Source organism: Nicotiana tomentosiformis, chromosome 8 (genome assembly GCF_000390325.3).
Source record: "Nicotiana tomentosiformis chromosome 8, ASM39032v3, whole genome shotgun sequence".
NCBI classification, from domain to species: Eukaryota; Viridiplantae; Streptophyta; class Magnoliopsida; order Solanales; family Solanaceae; genus Nicotiana; species Nicotiana tomentosiformis.
In genome coordinates this window covers 57719229-57741826 of record NC_090819.1, presented here as the reverse complement: position 1 = coordinate 57741826, position 22598 = coordinate 57719229, and the positions used below count along the sequence as shown (strand labels likewise).

At 41.0% G+C, this 22598-nt stretch overlaps 1 protein-coding gene across 1 annotated transcript; it reads right to left on the bottom strand.

The window, feature by feature from the left end:
• Positions 1–19067: 19067 nt before the first annotated feature.
• On the bottom strand, positions 19068–19545 carry LOC138897516 (uncharacterized). Its single transcript, XM_070183490.1, has 2 exons — positions 19430–19545; positions 19068–19317 (listed from the first exon to the last, which is right to left on the bottom strand). Exons 1-2 carry the CDS (start codon positions 19543–19545, stop codon positions 19068–19070), a joined length of 366 nt encoding a protein of 121 aa, XP_070039591.1.
• Between the last annotated feature and the right edge of the window lie 3053 nt (positions 19546–22598).

Below are 22598 nucleotides of genomic sequence, written 5' to 3'. Positions count from 1 at the left end.
TCCCAACTAAGAAGAGGTGATCCTACTATTTTGCCCAGCTCATAAAACTGCCACCACCTCATGGATGGACCCTGCATCTGGAAGGCGATGAAGCCAACTCCATTGAACTCAACTAGTCCCAATTACATAGAATATCATGATAACGATCCAAGAACTCTTGGGAATCCTCTGAAGGTGTGTCATTGAAGTGAGGGGGATGCAACTTTGTGAACTTATCTAACCTCTTTAGCTCATCAGTTGATATCGCGAGCCTATCCTCAGGTTGCGCGGCAATAGTATGCTGAAATCCCCCAACTGGTAACACTTCGGGGGTCTGATAACCGTGTGCCATCTGCTCTGGGGTATGAGTAGATAGAGTCTGTGCTCCGCCCCTTGCCAGTGAAGTAACTGGTGCCATAGGGAATGCCCCGGCCTGAGCCAAACTCTCGAACAAACCAACCATATGGACCAAAGTGTCCTGAACAACTAGTGTAGCTAGTAAACGCTAGGGAACCTCAGCTGGTCCCACCGGCTCAACATAGTCAGGAATCTGCTCCTCAACGAGAGCTACTGGTGGCTCCACATCAGCTGTTCGAGCAGGGCCCCTAGCTGTGGCATATGCTTCAACCCTGCCTCTGCCTCGGCCTAGGCTTGTCATGGCCCTGGCCTGGGGTACGGGCACCTGATCAGCTGTATTGGAAGAACGTGTCCTCCCCATTTGTGAAAGAATAGAAAAGCATAGATTTATACTTAGGGTTAAACAAATTCGTACGACAGAGAATGAAAGTAAGAGAAGTTTTCCTAACACCCTGTAGCCTTTAGAAGATAAGTACAGACTTCTTTGTACCAATCCGCTAGACTCCACTAGACTAGTGTTACACCCTATATTTTCATACGTAAAAATGCGTCGTAAGAAAACTAATGTAGGACCAAAAATGAAATAATATTTAAAAGTATATAAAGTAAGTTAATCATGTTACCTCTGAGGTTACAAATATTGAAGATCATGAACAACAAGTACAAAGAGGGTTGGACGGTTCAAAAGCTAAAGCAATTAAATAAAACAATATTTCGTCGAAAGTCGACAAGTTGGGAATGTTATAACATGTACCTTTGGGGTGAGACTAGGGTGATTAACATGATAAGGAGATTATGTTATGATTTATATTAGTCGTATGACATCCGTGTGTTATGTTTTGAAGTCAAGCGAGTTGTGGAACAAAAGTCGATGAAAGTCATCACAAGTTACATTCATAAGTTTTACTGAAACTTTGGGTCAAATGTAACTGCAATTTTCTCCCAATATACTTAGAGTTATGGGGTGTTCCACCCATCAAATTAAAGATCTATGAGTCTATTTTCCAACGCATTAAACCATTTGTCAATACAACATCGGAGTAGAGAGATATGGTCATTGTTGCGATACTGCGCAAGCTGCTATGTGACAAGTAGGTGTGTCACCTACTTGCTTAAATGAGAGCCCAAAAAATGGGCCATTTCGGGTCATCCAAAGAGGCATTTTAAAGGCCTATTTTATTCATATATTAGACTTAAAATAGTGCATAATAACCAGACATAAGCTCTGCAAAGAATCCTCCCAAATATTTCCCACAAACCCTAATTGATTTTCTCTCCCTTTCAAGTTGTAATTGGAGGTAAAACCTAGAGTTTGAAGAACCAAGATAGGAGCTGAGTTATCCAACAAATAAGGTGAGTTTACTGCTCTCTTTCGTCCAATTTTTAGTTTGTCACGCCCCAAACCTGAAGAGACATGGCCGGCACCCAGTACCATACTCAACCCGAGCGTACCACTCTGTAACTATGAACTCTAGAGGGGTAACCCTCAACCTAGGTCAATGAGGCCATATTCTGAATCATCTGAAAATATCGTCTCTCTCATCTGAGGGGTAAACATACCCAAAAACTCATATATATTTAAATATATATATCTATATATAAATGTGCAGGCTGATGAGGCCGCCATGAATATCTACTGATATACAAACTATACAGGACTTGTCTACAAGCCTCTAGAGATAGTTGAACTGTATCATGGTTGGGACAGGGTCTCGACCTACCCATCAAACCTGTATATATAAAACAGACTCCAAGGTCTAGACCTGGTAACTCCGGGGAAGTGGAGCTTACCAACCAAGCTGTCATTTAGCTCTGTCTACTGGGAAGGTCTATCCAGCTGTCTATCAGGACCTGCAGGCATGAAATGCAGCGTCCCCAGCAAAGGGACGTCAGTACAAATAATGTACTGAGTATGTAAGGCAACAGAATAACTGAAAGCTAAAACTGAACTGATGATATAATAACTGAATGTAACTGGGAGTCAAAAATAATATGAAGATATGCTTACCTGTTGATACTGACTCAACTCTCTCCATATAGTATGTAAAATAGTTGTCCGGCCCTATAAGGCTCGGTATGTGTAACTGCCCTGCCGTAGTAGGCTCGCTCATAGGCGCTCGGCCATACTAGGCTCTGTATCTCGGCCATTCTGGGCTCGCTCATAGGCGCTCGGCCACAGTAGGCTCGGTATATACTTACCATCTGATCAGAGGTTGCCCAATAGGGGCCTGCCCACCGATTATAGCTCGATGGTGGTAAAAATACTGTAACACTATATATATATATATATACACTCTATGCTCTATTGGCTGAAATAAGCCAATACTAAATTGAATATGAAGTCCCGATAAGGGAGAATACTATAACTTCTGAGACTAGGATAATGTGAATAAATTCAGGAATACAAACTTCTCTTTATGCTTCGTTATCAAACTCATGTAGTTACGAGATCATGCCAAAATGAAGAAAGGTTTAGCCTTAACATACCTTATCACAATCTTTCCAATCACCAAGTTGAACTCACCTCTTTGCACCTTAATCTACAAGAATGATAATAATGCTATCGTTAAGTTACGAAAGGTACAACTATCGCACAACGAAAGACAAGCTTATTTTGTATTAAAACGGGCAGCATCTCCCCTATAATCCTTATTTCCTCCAAATTCAAGATAACACCAACAATACAAGAACAGAACAATAACAACATATATACATCATTTTCCAGCTCTATATACGCCATCAAATACTACAAAATAGCCCAACACACCCCAATCTCTTCGTACACAAAACGACCACCGTAGTAGTGTCAAACGACCCGAAAATGTTATGACGAACGACCAGCCAACCACCCTACATTTATATGGTGTTTATAAACCCCCTTCCTCCTCCAAAACTCCACAAAATAGTAGTAAAACACGCAGCCCAACAGCAACACAAAACAGTCCACAAAACAGTCCGCTACAAGTGAATAACTCGAACTCACGGCTTCCGATCACCGTCCCGTGAGTTCTTACAAGTATAGAACGACTTACCATGAATTTACAGAAGAAAAATTGGATGAAAGAGAGCAGTAAACTCACCTTATTTGTTGGATAACTCAGCTCCTATCTTGGTTCTTCAAACTCTAGGTTTTACCTCCAATTAGAACTTGAAAGGGAGAGAAAATCAATTAGGGTTTGTGGGAAATATTTGGGAGGATTCTTTGCAGAGCTTATGTCTGGTTATTATGCTCTATTTTAAGTCTAATATATGAAGAAAATAGGCCTTTAAAAGGCCTCTTTGGACGACCCGAAATGGCCCATTTTTGGGCTTTCATTTAAGCAAGTAGGTGACACACCTACTTGTCACCTAGCAGCTTGCGCAGTATCGCAAACATGCCCATATCTCTCTACTCCGATGTCGTATTGACAAACGGTTTAATGCGTTGGAAAATAGACTCATAGATCTTTAATTTGATGGGTGGAACACCCCATAACTCTAAGTATATTGGGAGAAAATTGCAGTTACATTTGACCCAAAGTTTCAGTAAAACTTATGAATGTAACTTGTGATGACTTTCATCGACTTTTGTTCCACAACTCGCTTGACTTCAAAACATAACACACGGATGTCATACGACTAATATAAATCATAACATAATCTCCTTATCATGTTAATCACCCTAGTCTCACCCCAAAGGTACATGTTATAATATTCCCAACTTGTCGACTTTCGACGAAATATTGTTTTATTTAATTGCTTTAGCTTTTGAACTGTCCAACCCTCTTTGTACTTGTTGTTCATGATCTTCAATATTTGTAACCTCAGAGGTAACATGATTAACTTACTTTATATACTTTTAAATATTATCTCATTTTTGGTCCTACATAGTTTTCTTACGACACATTTTTACGTACGAAAATATAGGGTGTAACAACTAGCTCATGAATCGTAAAACCTAAGTAACCAAGTGCTCTGATACTAACTTGTCAGGATCAAAAATTCCACCGGAGCCTTGAAGGTGCCTATCACTAATTCCTATGCAAGCCAACATCCAATATGCATAAATAAACTATAACAAAAGTACTAAATAGTCTCAAATATAGAATAATATAAATAACTGAAGTCAAAATAACAATAAACCTGAAATTCATCCTAAAATTTAGTGTCATCGAGTATGTGAGCTCTATAGAGTATTAAGTATAAAATATGAACAAAATACAATACTATTTGGAAGACTGAACAGTAATAACATATTTAAAGAGGGGACATCAAGGCCTGCGAACGGAACAACAGTGCTACCTCAAACTCTCCAACAAATTCGGATATATCTCACGGGCAATCACTATGACCAGCAACACCTGGATCTACACATGAAGTGTAAAGTGTAGTATGAGTACAACTGACCCCGTGTACGCAATAAGTAACAAGCTTAACCTCGGGATAAAAACAGTGATGAGCTTGGCAAGGTCCACTACTCATTTTCAATAGCCAACAACAACAATAACAGCATATAATGGCAAAAAGGAAAAGCAGCTCAAGTAATATCAAATTCAACCTTATCACAATAACTGGAGAAATAATCATACTTTTCAAGTATATCAGTCAAGTTATCAACCTTTCCACAAGAATCACCTAGACATGGATTTATCAATTTAAACTACGATTATGAGCTCTAAATTCAAATAGAGAAATCAAGAACCAATTAGCATGAGGAAAATATTGCTCGATGCCTGCATGACAAGTTTACATGCCAAAATCAATAGCATTACATTTAAATCATCAAGTATACAAAAATCTCAGCATATTTGTAGTGCCTAGCACAAGTACCCCTCAATCACACTCTCAGCACTCTGACAATGCCTGTCACAATGCCCCTAGATCATCACATACACACACTCAACACGTACGAGTTCCTGACATAAGTACCTCACTAAGCATATATCAAGTGCATGCACTCACAGGGCCCAATGCAACATGGTTTATCACCTGACTTCGGAGGGACGAATCCTAGCCCCAAGTGCTGATCGGCTAAAAAGTTAATGATCAATATCACTCAGCCTAATATGGACCTGGCACAAGCGTCACCTCACAATCAATACCAACACTCAACCATAAATGTCACTCAGCCCAATATGGAGCCCTGATGCAAGAACCAGCTCGCAATCAATATCAACATGGCTTAATGTCCCAAGATTAGACATCAATCCGCTCAAGTCCCAATATGCTAACATCTCACTGTATCATAATCAATATATTGCACATAATATGCCACCATGTCACAACTAAGCTCAAACCCGTGTCATACGAATAAGAACACCAACATCATGTGAGATAACACATAAAGAGTGCATAGAGGCAGAGATATAATATGCGGATATAATATCATGACTGAAAATATGACTACTATAAAGGAAAACAGCTCAACATATCAAAAATAGCCCTATTATGTCTCAAATAGATAAGTAAATAGCCTAGACATGATTTCTAGCATGTATAATAGCTCATGTAGTCATACAAGTGAAGAAAATACGGTATTAAAGAAGCATGATAGAAAAACAAGTTATATAATAGCCTAAGATCTACCCGGATCATGAATAACCACGGTGCATGCATATACGCTCGTCACCTCGCATATACGTCACTCCCAACATATAGCAAATAACATAGCCAATAGGAAAATACCCACGATCTAAGCCCAGGTAAGATACTTACCTCAAAGTGCGAGAATCAATACTCCAAAAACTGCTTGCCTCTCGATCAGCCTTTGAAAGGGTCAAATCTATCCAAAAACAACTCAAAAACGACAAACAAGGCTATAGTAACCGATTCCCAACAATAAATCGTTAATCTTTATTCAATTACACAAAGTTGACCAAAAAGTCAATCTGGGCCCGCTTCCTGGAACCCGACAAACTCACATATACGTCGATACATAACAATCCCCCAGAACTGGCAATATCGAGTCATGAGCTCTAAAATACAAATACAAGTCTGGAATACAATATGAAAATACTGTTTGAAGGATTAACAACACTGAAATAGAAAGAGATGCCCAAGACTGCGGCCAAGATATAGCTCTACCTCATCTCTCAGAGATACTCACATCAAGAAATCACAGTGACTCTCGGCTCGGTCCAACACCTAGATCTGCACAATTAAGTGCAGAGTGTAGTATGAGTACAACTGACCACATCTACATAACAAGTGTCATAACTAAGGTCGGTGAGGTAATAGAGACAAGAATTATCAATGATACTTACAAATAACCTGTTCAATTCATAAATCTCACAAGCACACAATAATAATATTATCAAGTTATAAATCACAGATACAACCACCTCGATGCACAAAGATACCGTAACATGCTTTGTTTCAGTTTACAATCCAGCATATAGAGAAGATATGCGAAACAAGGAATGTATACATTCCTAATCTATCATATAGAGAAGATATGCGAATAAAACATATATATATATATATATATATATATATATATATATATATATATATATATATATATATATAACGGAATTGCAAGTAGACAAAGAAATGCAATAACCAAATCAAACCCTAGCCAGTTTTTCTCATACCGCATGTACACTATCAAGAGAGAAACATGAGAGGTGACCTTAGGGGGATGGATCCTTATCCATATGCTGCACGAACGACTCACGTGCCATATATAACCACCGCACGGAAACCTCACGTGCTAACATAACTCAGATCTGCATGGGCCACTCACGTGCTATCAACCCAGTCCATATCACACAGAAAATCATATACAAGAATACATGTACATGAACAATGGATATCAAATCACGTACTCATGGACTAATATAAGTGACATGCTAAGGTGTAGGCATGTGTGATATGTACTACCGTAGTCCAAATCAGGTGATTACGCAAAATGTTTGAATAGGAGATCAACCAACAAATAATCACTAACATGATTCAATTAGCTCACAAAGGGATACAACATAAGAAACATGACAACATAAAGCTTGGCATCAATTCAAGGCATATAATAGCCTAATCACTACCCTGAGCATGAATTATATCCCGGTGCACGCACATGGGGTCAATCCCCTCACATGTGCGCCACTCATAGCGCGTAGCTATCATAAATAACTCAGGCAACTAGTGCCTCAACCAAATTTAGGTAAAATACTTACCTCAAGCAAGCCAAATCAATAGTCTAAGAATCGTGTCCCATGTGAATCAACCTACGGATTGCTCGAATCTAGCCAAAATAACTTAATAATATCAATAAAAGCCATAAGAAATATTCCCAGACAATAAAGCTATGGTCTTGATACAAACACATAAAGTCAACAAAAAAGTCAACACCGAGCTCGCACCTTGGAACCTGATGAAAGTCATAAATCCTGATCACCCATTCGAATACGAGTCCAACCATACAAGTTTCATCCAATTCTGACTCTGAATCGAGGTTCAAATCCTCATTTTTCATTTTAGAAAAGTTTTGCGAAAATCCCTAATTTCTTCACTTAGATTCACCGATCAATCGCTAAAATCAAGGTTGGAATCATGAATTATAATCAAATCCTAGTCAAAAATACTTACCCCAATCCAAATCATGAAAATTCCCTAAACAGTCGCCCAAATCCGAGCTCCCAATCTCAAAATATGATAAAATAACTAAAATTCTCAAAATAGAGTACTTAAGGGTCTGCCCAGGCATATGCATCGTGATCGCAGGACCTATATCGCTATCGCGAAGACCAAAAATCACCATCTCACATATTCCCTTTGCGAATGCAAATTTCTTGTGAAGTTGACCCCTTCAACAGACAGGCTTATGAAAATGCGTCCTTCCATGTGCGATAGCGTGGGTAAAACTCCAGCCCAGCTACATACCTCCACGAACGCGATACGTTAGCGCGAACGTAAATCATCACAACCCAAAGCTCTACGAACGTGATACATATCACGTGACCATGAAGGGTAGAACCTTGCCTCCCCAAATTCTACTATGCGATCGCAAACCTCCATTTGTTATCGCGATGAAGGACCTCTGCACTAGAAATCAACAGTCCAAAACAAAGGGGAATTGGTCCAAAACCACCCTGAAACACTCCCGAGGCCCTCGGGACCCCGTCCAATTACACCAAACAACCTCAAACCATAACGCGGACCTACTCGAGGCCTAAAATCACACAAAATAATATCAAAACCACAAAATGTCGATCAAGATCAAACTCTTAAGTTCATGACCTCAAACTTCAAACTAATCGTCTGATTCATGTCTAACCAATCCGGAATGAACCCAAATTTTGCACACAAGTCCCAAATGACACAACGGACCTATTCCAACCCCCGGAACCACAATCCGAACCCGATATTATCAAAGTTAACTCACGGTCAATCCTATGAACCTTTCAAACCTTCAAATATTCAACTTTCGCCAAATAGGACCAATTCAACCTAGGAACCTCCAAATCCAAAATCGGACATATTCCTAACTCCAAAATTACCATACGGACCTAATGCAACCATCAAAATACCATTTTAGGGTCATCTAGACAAAATTCAAACTCCAGTTAACCTTCACAACTTAATCTTCCAACCTTGGATCTAAGTACCCCAATCAATCCAAAACTTCCCCGAAACCAAAACAACCGCCCTCGCAAGTCACATAACAAAAAATACACATATTTAAAGCATCAAATAGCATAAATGAGGCTAAAATACACAAAACAACTTGCCAGGTCATTACAAGCTGGTTGGCAGCTGCTGGTTCTAGTGTTGTGTACCTGCCGATCATTTGTGCAGGTTCAAGGTCGCAAAAGCAGCCCATGTCGCGCTTTTGCGATGGCGTAAAAGCTAGAAAGGAAACACAAAATCGAGGTTTGGCCTGAGTCTGGGATTCTGCAAATGCAGAATTTTGAGCGCAGTAGCACTTGCGCAAATGCACATTGAGCTCATAGGAGCAGATCCGCAGAAGCGAAGATCTTGCTACAGGTGCGAGTGGACAGGAGTTTTAGTGAAGCTCGTAGATGGGGATCTTGGGTCGCAAGTGAAACGTCACAGAAGTGAAAGCAGAGACCACAGATGCGAGATCCCTAGCAGAATGTTATATTTGAGGGTTTGGTTTCATTTTACCATATTTGAGTTTTGGAGCATGGCTAGAGATGATATTTGGGGAGAATTTCATCACCACTTTGGAGGGTAAGTAATTTCTACTTGATTTGATGTTATATCTTACTTCCCCATGGATTATTACACATAGATTATGGGATTTGAAAGAGGAATTTAGGGGTCTTTATGTTAGATTTTGGAAAGTGATTAATTGAGATTTGAACCTCGATTTAGAGTTGGATTTGGATGAAACTTTTATATCTGGACTCATATTTGAATGGGTAGTCAAGATCTATGACTTTTGTCGGTTCCAAGAAGCGGGCCCGGGTTGACTTTTTGGTTAACTTTTAATAATTGAATAAAGATTGAAGCTTTATTGTTTGGAATCAGTTCTTATCGCCTTGTTTGACGTTATTGAGTTGTTTTGGCTAGATATGGCTCGTTCGGAGGCCGATTTGAGAGTCAAGGGTTTTTGGAGTATTGATTCTCACACTTTGTGGTAAGTATCTTGCCTACGCTTGGATTGAGGGTATTTCCCCATTTTCTATGATGTATGCTATATGTTGGGGGTGATATATATGCGAGGTGACGAGCATATATATGTTCATCGTGGTTATTTATGATCGGGGTAGATCTTAGGCTATTATATGCCTTATTTTTCTATCATGCTTCTTTGATACCGTGTTTTCTTCACTTGTATGACTACGTGAGCTATTATCCAAGCTAGAAATCATGTCTAGGCTATGTATTTATCTGTTTGTGATATGCTAGTGCTATTTTTTCTATGTTAAGATGTTTTCCTTAACTATAGTCATATTTTTAGTTATGATATTATAACCGCATATTGTATCTCTGTCTCTGTGCACTCTTTATATGTTATTTCACATGATTTTGGTGTCCTTATTTGTGTGACATGGGTTTGAGCTTAGTTGTGGCACATTGGCATATTCTGTGCGGTATATTGATTATAATGCTATGAGATGTTAGCATATTGAGACTTGAGCAGTTTGATGACTGATTTTGGTCCATAGAGCCATGTTGATATTGATTGCGAGGTGGTGCTTGCATCAAGGCCCCATATTGGGCTGAGTGACATTTATGATTAAGTGTTGATATTGATTGTAAGGTGAAGCTTGTGCTAGGCCCCATATTTGGCTGAGTTATATTAATCGTTGACTTTTGATCCAATCAGTGCTTAGGCTAGGATCTGCCCCTCTGGAGTCAGGTGATAACCCATGTTACTTTGGGCTCTATGATTGTAAGCACTTGATATGTGCTTAGTGAGGGACATGTGTTAGGCACCCATATAATGAAACATTCATAAAATTGAATAAAAATTCTAGTGGGAAGGAAGTAAAACAAAAATTAAAATTATAACGACCTGGTCAGTCGTTTTGAGTATTTTAGCGTCGTTTTCCCTGTTTGATGTATTACATATGTGTACTTATAGTTATGTGACTTGCGGGGATGGTTGATTTGGATTTTTGGGAGTTTTGGAGTGCATAGGGACTCTTAGTCCCAAGGTTGGATGTTTAAGTTATAAGAGTTGATCAAAGTTTGACTTTTGTGTAGACGACTCGAAATGGTATTTTGATGGTTCCAATAGCTTCGTATGGTGATTTTGGACTTAGGCATATTACTGGATTTGGATTTGGATTAGTTCCTTAGGCTTGAGTTGAGGTGTAATTCATGGTTTTGATGTTGTTTTGTGTGATTTGAGGCCTCAAGTAAGTCCATGTTATGTTCTTGATTGGTTGGTGTGATTGGGCGGGGTCCCAGGGGCCTCATGTGTATTTCAGATGAGTTTCAGACCATTTCACTATGCTTCAGATTTTTTTTTCCTGATGTATGGTTTTCTTCATAGCGATCGCGATATGGAAGACGCGTTCACGGAGGGCAATTTAATGGTAGGTGTCTTGTTCTTCATATTCGCTGAGGGGGGATCACGTTCGTTGAGCTTAGGAAGGCTGTTGCCTTCGTGATCGCAAGCTGGGTGTCGCGTTCATGTAGAAGAGAAGGCTTATTGGGGCATCAGGCTTTTAGCCTTTGCGATTGCAAGAGGAGGACCGCGTTCGCGTAGGCTTAGGGGAGTTGTGCATCGCTTTTGCGACCCATATCACGCGTTCGCGTAGGAATATTCTGAGGCGGTGTTTTTATGTGGATCGCGATCATGAAGGGTATGCCTTGGTAGGCCTTAAGTACTCTATTATTTTAGGGTTTTAGTCATTTTAGTCATTTAACATATTTTGTGACAAAAAGCTCGGATTTGGGCTATTTTGGTGGAGATTTTCACGATTTGGATTGGGGTAAGTGTTTTTGACTCAAATTTGTTCAATTCATCATTCCACCCTTGATTTTACCTTTAATCGGTGAATTTAAGTGAAGAAATTGGGGATTTTAGTAAAAACATTTTTAAAGTAAAAATTGATGATTTGAGGGTCGATTTGGGGTCGGATTTGGATAAAACACATATATTGGAATGTAAGTTGTTCGTGTAACACGTGAGTTATTTGTACGGTTAATATTATTAGCACGTGAGTTGTCCGTGCAACAAGTGAGTTGTCCGTGCAGTGTGTGGATATAGATCCATCCTCCTAGGGTCACCCTCTCATGTTTCCTCTTGATGGTATACATGGGGTTTGAGAAAAGTTGATCTGTTGTTTGGTATGGTTATTGAGATTTTCAGGAAAAACTGGCCAGTGTTTGATTTGGTTGTTGCATTTCGTCTATACTTGCAATTTCTTTGGTTGTTTACCTGATTTGATTGCATATCTTCTTAGTATGATGGATTGTTGACTGATCAGAGTACATTAAGTTATTTTGTACACCAAGGTGGTATCATCTGTGATTTGTGACTTGATCATACCAGTGTTCTATACTTGTTGGAATTTATGAGTTGTACCGGTGATTAACGAGTATCATTTATAATTCTTGCTTCTACTTCCTCACCGAGGTAAGTTATGATACTTGCAAAGTACATGGAGTCGGTTGTACTCATATTGCACCCTGCACTTAATTGTATAGATCTAGGTGTTTGACCGAGCCACCAATAGCTGAGATTTGTTACTGAGTTATCTTGGAGAGACGAGGTAGGGCTGCATCTCGACCGCAGTCTTGGGATCTCTTTTCATTTTGTATTGTTGTCTTCCATTAATACAATATTGCTATTCGGGTATTTCAGACTTGTTTTTCTGTTTTAGAGCTCATAACGTTGTATTTACCAATTTGGGGGGCTTTAGTATGTCTCGACGCTATTATCTTATGTTGATGTCTTTAGACTTGTATTATATTTATCATTTGTATTATTATGATTTGTTAATGTTATGTTTAGCTTGCCTAGCAAGTGCGTCCGGCGCCATCACGATTGGTTGTTGGTTTTGGGTCATGACTAGCTAGTATTAGATCCCTAGGTTCATAGGTTCTACGAGTCATGAACAAGTTTAGTAGAGTCTTGCGGTTCGGTATGGTGACGTCTGTACTTATCTTTGAGAGGCTACCGAACTATTAAGAAACTTCACTTTCTTGCATTCTTGTGGTACAGATTTATTAACTCCAAAATTTGAACCTTTACTCTTCTATTCTCTCACAGATGGTGAGGAAACGTTCAGCCAGATCAAGGGGGAGGCAAGCACTAATACCACCAGTCAGGGTCGCGAGAGGCCGAGGCCTAGGCTGAGGCCGAGGTTGGGCTCGCACTACAGCTAGAGCAGTACATGTGTAGCCACCAGTCGCTCCAGTAGAGGAGCAGGTTCCGAATATTGTTGAGCTAGTGGGACCAGCTTAGATACCGGCGGTATCCATTGTTATACCTGGTCTTCAGGAGGCCTTGGCTCAGATTTTGAGTGCGTGCACAAGCTTGTCTATGGTGGGTATGGTACTAATTGCACCAGGTACCTCACAGGATGGGGGAGGATCCTAAGCTCCCGCCGCCCATACATCGGAGTAGCTAGCTCAGAGTTATTAGACCCCAGGGGTGTTACTGGTTTAGCTAGTTATTGCTGCTCGGGCCGAGGTTGGTCTACATATGACTGACGAGGAGTAGAAGAGGTTGGAGCGATTTAAGAGGCTTGATCATCCTGAGTTCAATAGAGGAGAGTCAGAGGATGCTCAGAGTTTTTTGTATCGGTGTCATCGGATTCTTCGTACAACGGGTATTGTGGACATTAGTAGAACTGCCTTTACTACTTTCCAACTGATAGGTGCAGCCTGCAGATGAGAGGCCCCGTGATTCAGGTGGTTTTAGTAGTGCCTCATATGGAGGCCCGTCACATTACATAAGAGGTGTCGGCCACAGTTCATTAGTTATCATTCAGTGCGGTGTTAGCACAGAGTTCTTACAATGCTCCATCTGCACAGGGTTCCACAAGTAATTATTCGGGTTATTAGGGTCAAGAGCTTTGTCAGAGGAACGGTTGCTTCAAGTGTGCAAATTTATGTCATCTTAAGAGGGATTGCCCTAGACTTCGGAGTAGGGTCCCAGAGCAGAGCTCGCAGCCTATGATTTCAGCACCAGTAGCTACACCACCCACACAGCTAGCTAGGGGTGGGGCTTAGTTAGTTCGAGGTCTCCCCAGAGGGGGAGGTCGGTAAGGCAGTGGTCAGGCCCATTTCTATGCATTTCCCGCTAGGCCAGAGGCAGTTGCTTCCAACACCGTGATCACATGTATTGTTTCAGTGTGCCACAGGGACACTTCAATGTTATTTGACCCTGTTCCACTTATTTATATGTGTCATCATGCTTTGCTCGTTATTTGGATATGCCTCGTGATTCTTTAGATATGCATGTTCATGTATGTACACCAATGGGTGATTCTATTATGGTGGATCGGGTATATCGATCTGGTGCGGTGATCATTGGGGGTTATGAGACTAGAGTTGATCTCTTAGTGATTAGCATGGTAGATTCTGATGCGATTTTGGGCATAGATTGGTTGTCACCATATCATGCTATTTTTTAATGTCACGCTAAGCCCGTGACGTTGGTTATGTTGGGGTTGCCGAGGTTGGAGTGGAAAGGCTCCCCGGAGCATGTTTCTAGTAGAGCAATGTCTTTTATGAAAGCTCAACGGATGGTTGAGAAGGGGTGTTTGGCATATTTGGCCTTTGTGAGGGATGTTAGTGTTGATATTCATGTTGTTGAGTCGGTTCCAATAGTGAGGGAGTTCCTAGATGTGTTTCTTACTGACTTATCGTGCATGCTACCCGACAAGGATATTGATTTTGGTATTGACATGGTGTTAGGCACTCAACCCATCTCTATTCGACCGTATCGCATGGCACCGGTAGAGTTGAAGGAACAGTTCCATGAGTTTCTTGATAAGCGTTTCATCAGGCCTAGTGTGTCACCTTGGGGTGCACCGGTACTATTTGTGAAGAAGAAGAAGGATGTTTCTATGATGATGTGTATTGACTACAGGCAGTTGAACAAGGTTACTATCAAGAACAAGTACCCACTACCGCGTATTGATGATTTATTTGATCAGCTTTAGGGTGCTAGGGCATTATCGAAGATTGATTTGAGATCGGGGTTCCATTAGTTGAAGATTCGGGCTTCAGATATTTTGAAGACGACTTTCAGGATCCGTTGTTGACACTCAATTTTGACCTTCCGTATTTAAAAATTAACTTATGCAGGCTTCTAAGTCAAAAAATAATAAAATATAGTTTTTTGCACATTATTTAGCTCTAACGTAATTTATTGATAATTATTCCATTTTCACAAAATATAACAATTTTATCTTTTTATTGCAATGAGTTAAATACTACAAATTTTATGCATTTTTCTAAATTTTAAAATAATTTATTGATATTTGTCCTATTTTTCAAATATTAGGATTTTCTATCAATTTATTATCTTTAAACAAAATAATAATTACTACAACTCTATTGCAGTAGTTGGCATTTATAATAAATACTACAAGATATATTTTCAAGTCTCCAAATGTAGCTGGATCTGAGCAAAACACCACTAAACGCCGTTGGGATCAACACCAGTATCTGCACAAGAAGTGCAAAAGTGTAGCGTGAGTACGACCGATCCAATGTACTCCGTAAGTGTGGAACCTAACCTCGACGAGGTAATGACGAGGCTATAACAAAACACCTACTTGAAACCTGTACAAATATATACACAGTGAAACAAAATAACAAGTAGAGCAATTAAAACATTAACTGGGAGAGGACATGTGAAAGGTGAACTATTATAAGAACGACTAGTACGAAATCACCAAATAACATCTTATGAAAATAAGCAACAATGTAACCAAGTAAATTCACCAATCCGTAAATCAAATACGACAATGAAATAAAAATGGCATGGCATCACCCTTCGTACTTTTACTCTCATCCTCACCATGTAATAATATAAATAAAATAACACAGCATCCCCCTTCGTGCTTCTACTCTCTTCCTCACATGATGTGATAAATGATAATAATTAGTCAATGGCACAACATTATCCTTCATCCTTTAATCCTCTCAATCTCTCGTATAAATGATTTTGTATGCAAATAAGGCACGACAACACCCTTCGTGCTTCTCACTCTTCCTCACCAAGCAACAATACAAATCCGAATTAACAATGCAAGGCAGGAAGCAATTTCACTTCAATTATAGTGGCATGATAACAAACTCCACTTTTAGAATTTCCAAAATCATTAAAATAAACAATAAATACGAGGTAGATAATTAAAGAAGTAATAATCTAACCTAAACATGGAAAACATAGTCAATGAAACAACATAACACAAAGAAATAATTTTTACCCCCATGCTTTAACCCAATGACAACATATATATACTCGTCACCTCATTTATACGTCGTCCCCACACATAAATCACATAGCAAATAAACTAACAAGTCTCGATCCCTTAAGTCAAGGTTAACCACGACACTTACCTCACTCTGAAACCAAGCCAATGCTCAACTGCATCTTTTCCTCTAGAATTAGCCTCCAAACCAATCAAATCTAGCAAAATATAGTTCAAAAAATTCAAAAACGGCTTTCGAAACTACCCACGAGCGAAAAAGATTCAATCTTTAATGATTTTGGAAAAAGTCAAAAAAAGTCAACCCCGTGCTCGCTTGGTCAGAACCCGAGATTCGGATCAAAACCCAATTACCCATTCACCCCCGAGCCCGGTAATGTAATTAGTTTCGAAATCCGAACTCAATTTTTGAGGTCTAAATTTCAATTTCTTAATATCCCCAATTTCTACCTAAATCCCTAATTTCTACCATGACAAATCATAGATTAAAGGTTAAAATCAATGGGTGTTTATGAAAATGTAATAATAAAAATTAAAATCTACTAACCAGTGGAGTTGGGATGAAAAACCTCTTCAAAATTGCCCCTAGGCCGAGCTCGAACTTGAAAATGGTGAAATATGGTGAAAATCCCTATTTTGGAATGTTTTAATACTTGAGTGTTAGGTGCCCTTTGCTTTCACGAAGCACCTGACGCATTCACAAAGAACACTGGCCTAATGGCCATCGCGATCACAAACTCCTTCACGCGTTCACGAAGAGATCCCTAGCTTGGCCTCCATGTTCGCGACTAGTGTGTCGCGTTCGCGTAGAAGGATGACCATGCCCTGCCCCCAGATCTCACAACCCATCGCGTTCGCGAGAGGATGGTCGCATTCGCGAAGGTTAAACCCCCCACTACTTCGTGTTTGTGACCAAGTCCCCGCGTTCATGAAGAAGAAATTCCGCCCCAGCCCTACTTCTCCTTTGCGACTCCGAAGCACAAAGTACCAAACACCAGCAACAGCTGAAAACCAGCAAATGTCTAAGTCTAAAATGCTCCGTAGCCTATCCGAAACTTATCCGAGCCCCTCGGGCTCCAAACCAAGCATGCATACAAGTCTAATAACATCATATGAACTCACTCGCGCGATCAAAGAACCAAAATAATATCTCTAACTATGAATCAGACATCAAAATGCATGAAGTTTCAAAGAAAACTCAAGAACCTCTAAAATCACAACCAAGCTTCTGAATCCAATTGAACCAACTCCGATTTGTACCAAATTTTGCATACAAGTTACAAATAACAAAACGGACCTATACCAAGTCCTAGAACCAAAATCTGAACCCGATAGCCCTAAAGTCAACCTACGGTCAAACCTAGAAAGTTTCCAAACCTTCAAACTACTAGCTTTCAGCAAAATAAGTCAAATAAATTTAGGGACTTCCGAATTCAATTCCGGGCATATGTTCAAGTACATAATTACGTTACGAACCTATTGGAATCGTCAAAATACCGATCCGGGGTCGTTTACACAAAATGCTGACTGTAGTCAACTCAAGTTGTTTTTAAAGCCGAAAATCAAGTTTTCTTCAAATTTTAACATAACAACTTTCCGGAAAAAGACACAGACTGCGCAAACAAATCGAGAAATATTAAAATGGATCTAATAGAGTGTCAGAACACGGAAATAAGGGCTAGTACTCAAAACAACCTATCGGGTCGTAACATTCTCCACCCCTAAAAGAAACATTTGTCCTCGAACGAACATAGAAAAGTACCTAGACTGGTGAAAAGGTGGGGGTATCTACTTCGCATGTGGGACACGGACTCCCACATAGCTGGCTCGATCGGCTGCCCTCTTAATTGCACTCTCACAGAAGGAAAACTCTTAGACTTTGACTTTCGTGCTTGTTGGGCTAGAATAGCCACCGGCTCTTACTCATAAGTCAAATCCTTGTCCAATTGGACTGAGCTGAAATCTAATAGATGGGACAAATCACCATAATACTTACAGAGCATGGAAACATGGAACACCGGGTGAACTGCCAATAAGCTAGGTGGCAATGCAAGTATGTAGGCCACCTCACCAACTCTCTCAAGGATCTCAAAAGGACCAATATACCTCGGGCTCAACTTGCCTTCTTCCCGAACCTCATCACACCCTTCATGGGTGAAACTCGTGGCAAAATCCTCTCTTCCACCATGAATTCTACATTATGAGCCCTCCGATCATCATAACTCTTCTGCCTAGTATGGGCTGTACGAAACCAATCCTGAATCAATTTGACTTTCTCCAAGGCATCCCGAACAAAATCATTGCCGAACAACCTAGCCTCTCTCGGCTCAAACCAACCAACTAGACAACGACACCACCTCCCATATGAGGTCTCATAAGGAGCCATCTGAATACTCAATTAGTAGTTGTTGTTGTAGGCAAACTCTGCAAGAGGTAAGAACTGATCCCAAGAACCTCTGAAATCCATAACACAGGCGCGTAGCAAGTCCTCCAAGATTTGAATGGTGCGCTCGAACTGCTCATCCGTCTGAGGGTGGAATATTGTACTCAAATCAATCCGCGCACCAAACTAACACTGCACAACTCTCCAGAAGTGCGATCTGAACTGCGTGCCTCGATCAGAGATAATAAACACTGGCACACTATGGAGATGAACAATCTCCCGAATATATATTTGAGCCAGCTGCTCTGAAGAATATGTAGCTCCACCGGAATGAAATGCACCTACTTAATCAACCAATCCACAATGACCCACACTGCATCAAGTTTCTTCAAAGTCCGTGGGAGCCCAACAACGAAATCCATAGTAATGCACTCCCACTTCCACTCGGGAATCTCAAGTCTCTAAAGCAGACCACCTGGCCTCTGGTGCTCATACTTCACCTACTGATAGTTCAAACACCGAGCAACATACCCAACTATATCTTTCTTTATTCTTCTCCACCAATAGTATTGCCTCAAATCTCGATATATCTTGGCGGCACCAAGATGAATGGAATACCACGAACTATGGGCCTCCTCACGAATCAACTCATGTAATCCATCCACATTTGGCACATAAATCCGACCATGCATCCGCAACACCCCATCATCTCCAATAGAAACCTTGTTGGCACCACTGTGCTTCACTGCCCTTAAGGAAAAGTAAATGGGGGTCATCATACTGACGCTCTCTGATGCGCTCATACAAAGAAGACCGAGAAACCGTGCAAGCAAGGATCCAGCAAGGCTCCGAAACATCTAACCTCACGAGCTGATTGGCCAAAGCCTGAACATCCAATGCTAGCGGTCTCTCACCAACTGGAATATATGCAAGGCTACCCATACTCTTAGCCTTTCTAGTCAAGGCATCAACCACCATATTTGCCTTCCCGGGATGGAACAAAATGGTGATATAATAGTCTTTTAACACCTCTAACTACCTCCACTGCCTCAAATTTAGATCATTTTGCTTAAATAAGTGCTATAGACTTTGATGATTTGTGAATACCTCACACGACATGCCATAGAGATAATGCCTCTAAATCTTCAATGCATGAACAATAGCTACCAACTCTAAGTCATGAACGAGGTAGTTCTTCTCATGAACCTTCAGTTGCCAAGATGCATAGGAAATTACCCTACCATCTTGCATCAACACTATACCAAGTCCAATATGTGACGCATCACAATACATAGTGTAAGACCCCAAACTCATAGGGAGCACCAACACTGGAGCTGTAGTCAAAGCAGTCTTGAGCTTCTGAAAACTCAACTCACACTCATCAGACCACCTGAATGGGGCACCCTTCTGGGTCAATCTAGTCAATGAGGCTACGATATATAAAAACCCCTCCACGAACTGGCTATAATAACCCGCCAAACCCAAGAAGCTCCGGATCTCTGTAGCTGAAGTAGGTCTAGGCCAGTTCTGAACTGCCTCAATCTTTTTAGGATCCATTTTAATGTGCTCGAAAGATAAAACATGTCCCAAAAATGCAACCAAATCCAACCAAAACTCACACTTTGAAAACTTGGCATATAACTGACTATCCATCAATGTCTGAAGTACAACCCAAAGAGGTTGCTCATGCTCCTCTCGAATGCGGGAGTAAACCAAAATATCATCAATGAAGACGATCATAAAAGAATCCAAATAGGGCTTGAATACCCGGGTCATCAAATCCATAAATGCTGCTCGGACATTTGTCAAGACAAATGATATTACTAGGAACTCATAATGACCATACCGAGTCCGAAAAGCTGTCTCAGGCACATCCGATGCCCTAATCTTCAACTGATAGTAGCCAGATCTCAAATCAACCTCCGAAAATTCTTTAGCACCCTGAAGCTGATCAAATAAGTCATCAATCCTCGGTAACAAATACTTGTTCTTTATAGTGACCTTGTTCAACTTCCTATAATTTATACACATCCTCATCGAACCATCCTTCTTCTTCACAAACAACACCGGTGCACCCCAGGGCGAGACACTAGGTCAAATGAATCCTTTGTCAAGCAAATCCTGCAATTGCTCCTTCAGTTCCTTCAACTCAGCTCAGGTAATATCGTATGGTGGAAGAGAAATGGGCTGAGTGCCCGAAGCCAAGTCAATACAGAAGTCGATATCTTTGTCGAGTGGCATCCCCAGCAAATCTGTAGGAAACACTTCTAGAAACTCACGCACAACTAGTATTGAATCCATGGAAGGAACCTCTGCACTAGGATCACAGATATAGGCCAAATATACCAGATATTCCTTCTCGACCATATGCCGAGTCTTCACATAAAAAATAACCATGCTAGTATAGTGGCCAAGAGTCTCCCTTCACTCTAATCAAGGCAACTCCGACATGGATAAAGTCACCATCTTGGCGTGACAGTCCAAAATAGCATGATAAGTTGACAACCAATCCATGCCCAAATAACATCAATGTCTACCATATCAAGAAGTACAAGATCTACACTAGTCTCAAGGCTCCAGATAGAAACCACATACGAGCAATAAACATGATCTACAACAATAGGATCTTCCACAGGCGTGGGCACACAAACATGAGCACTCAAAGAATCACGAGGCATAACCAGATAGGAAGTAAAATAGGAGGACACATATGAATATGTAGAGCCTAGATAAAATAAGACTGAGGCATCTCTATGGCATACTGGAATAATACCTGTGATGATGGTGTCAGATGACTCTACCTTAGGTCTAGCTAAAAATGCATAAAAATTGGACTGGGCCCTACCACTATGACCTCCGCCTCTCGGACGACCTCTAGCTGGCTCGCCTCCACCTCTAATGGCTTGACCTCCACCTCAGCAACCTGACCCCTACTTCTAGCTGGTTGAGCGAGCGGTGGAGCAACTGGTGCTGGAACCATAGCCCGAGAACCTTGTCGTGGCATGCCGACCTGTGACCTAGGGTAAAATCTCGCAAGATGCCTTGGATCTCCACAAGTATAACTAGCCCTTGGCTATTGTGACTGCTTACTCTGGAACTGGCCCTGTCGACCTAGATAACAACCCTGATAGCATTGGATTAGGGGTGCACTAATAGGAGCTAAAGGTGCGCTGTAGGCTAGCTACTTAGGATAAGATCCATAAGAACCACAACTACTCGAAGCACTGTGGGATGCCTGGAGCACTGACTGAATCGGCTAGGAGGATAGCCTCTACCAAACGAACCTCTACCTCTAAGTGAGGCACCACTAAAACCACCGAAATGACGAGGCCTCTTCTCAGATACTGCCTCCCTACCCTAACCACGAATTATCTAGATCCATCTAGCAATCTCTACGGCCCTCTGGAAAGAAATATCATCTCTGGTCTCCTTGGCCATCTGTAGCCTGATACTGAAAGTAAGTCAATCAATGAATCTCCTCACTCTCTCCCTCTCAGTGGGGAGTAAGATAACTACATGGCGAGCTAGGTCCACAAATCGGGTATCGTACTAGGTAACAGTCATGCTACCCTACTGAAGGTGCTCGAACTGCGTGTGATACTCCTCTCTTAGAGTGAAAGGAATAGCTTCTCCAGAAAAAGTTGTGAAAACTGATCCCAAGTAAGGGGTGGCAAACGTGCAGGTCTACCCCGCTCAAAATCCTGTCACCACCTTTTTGCAGAACCGATCATCTGGAACACTGCAAAGTCGACCCCATTGGACTTAACAATACCCATGTTGTGCAACACCTCGTGTCAACGGTCCAGATAATCCTGTAGTTCCTCAAAAGGTGAACCACTGAAATGACTAGGGAAGAGCTTTGAGAACTTATCCAACCTCTTCAATCCCTCAGAAGACATCGCAGGCCTCTCCCCGGTCTGTGAAGCAACAATAGGCTGAACTACCCCAACTGGTGGAACTACCGGAGTCTGATATATGGGAGCTATCTGCTCCGGATTGTGAGTAGCAGGAATCTGTGCTCCTCCCCCAGC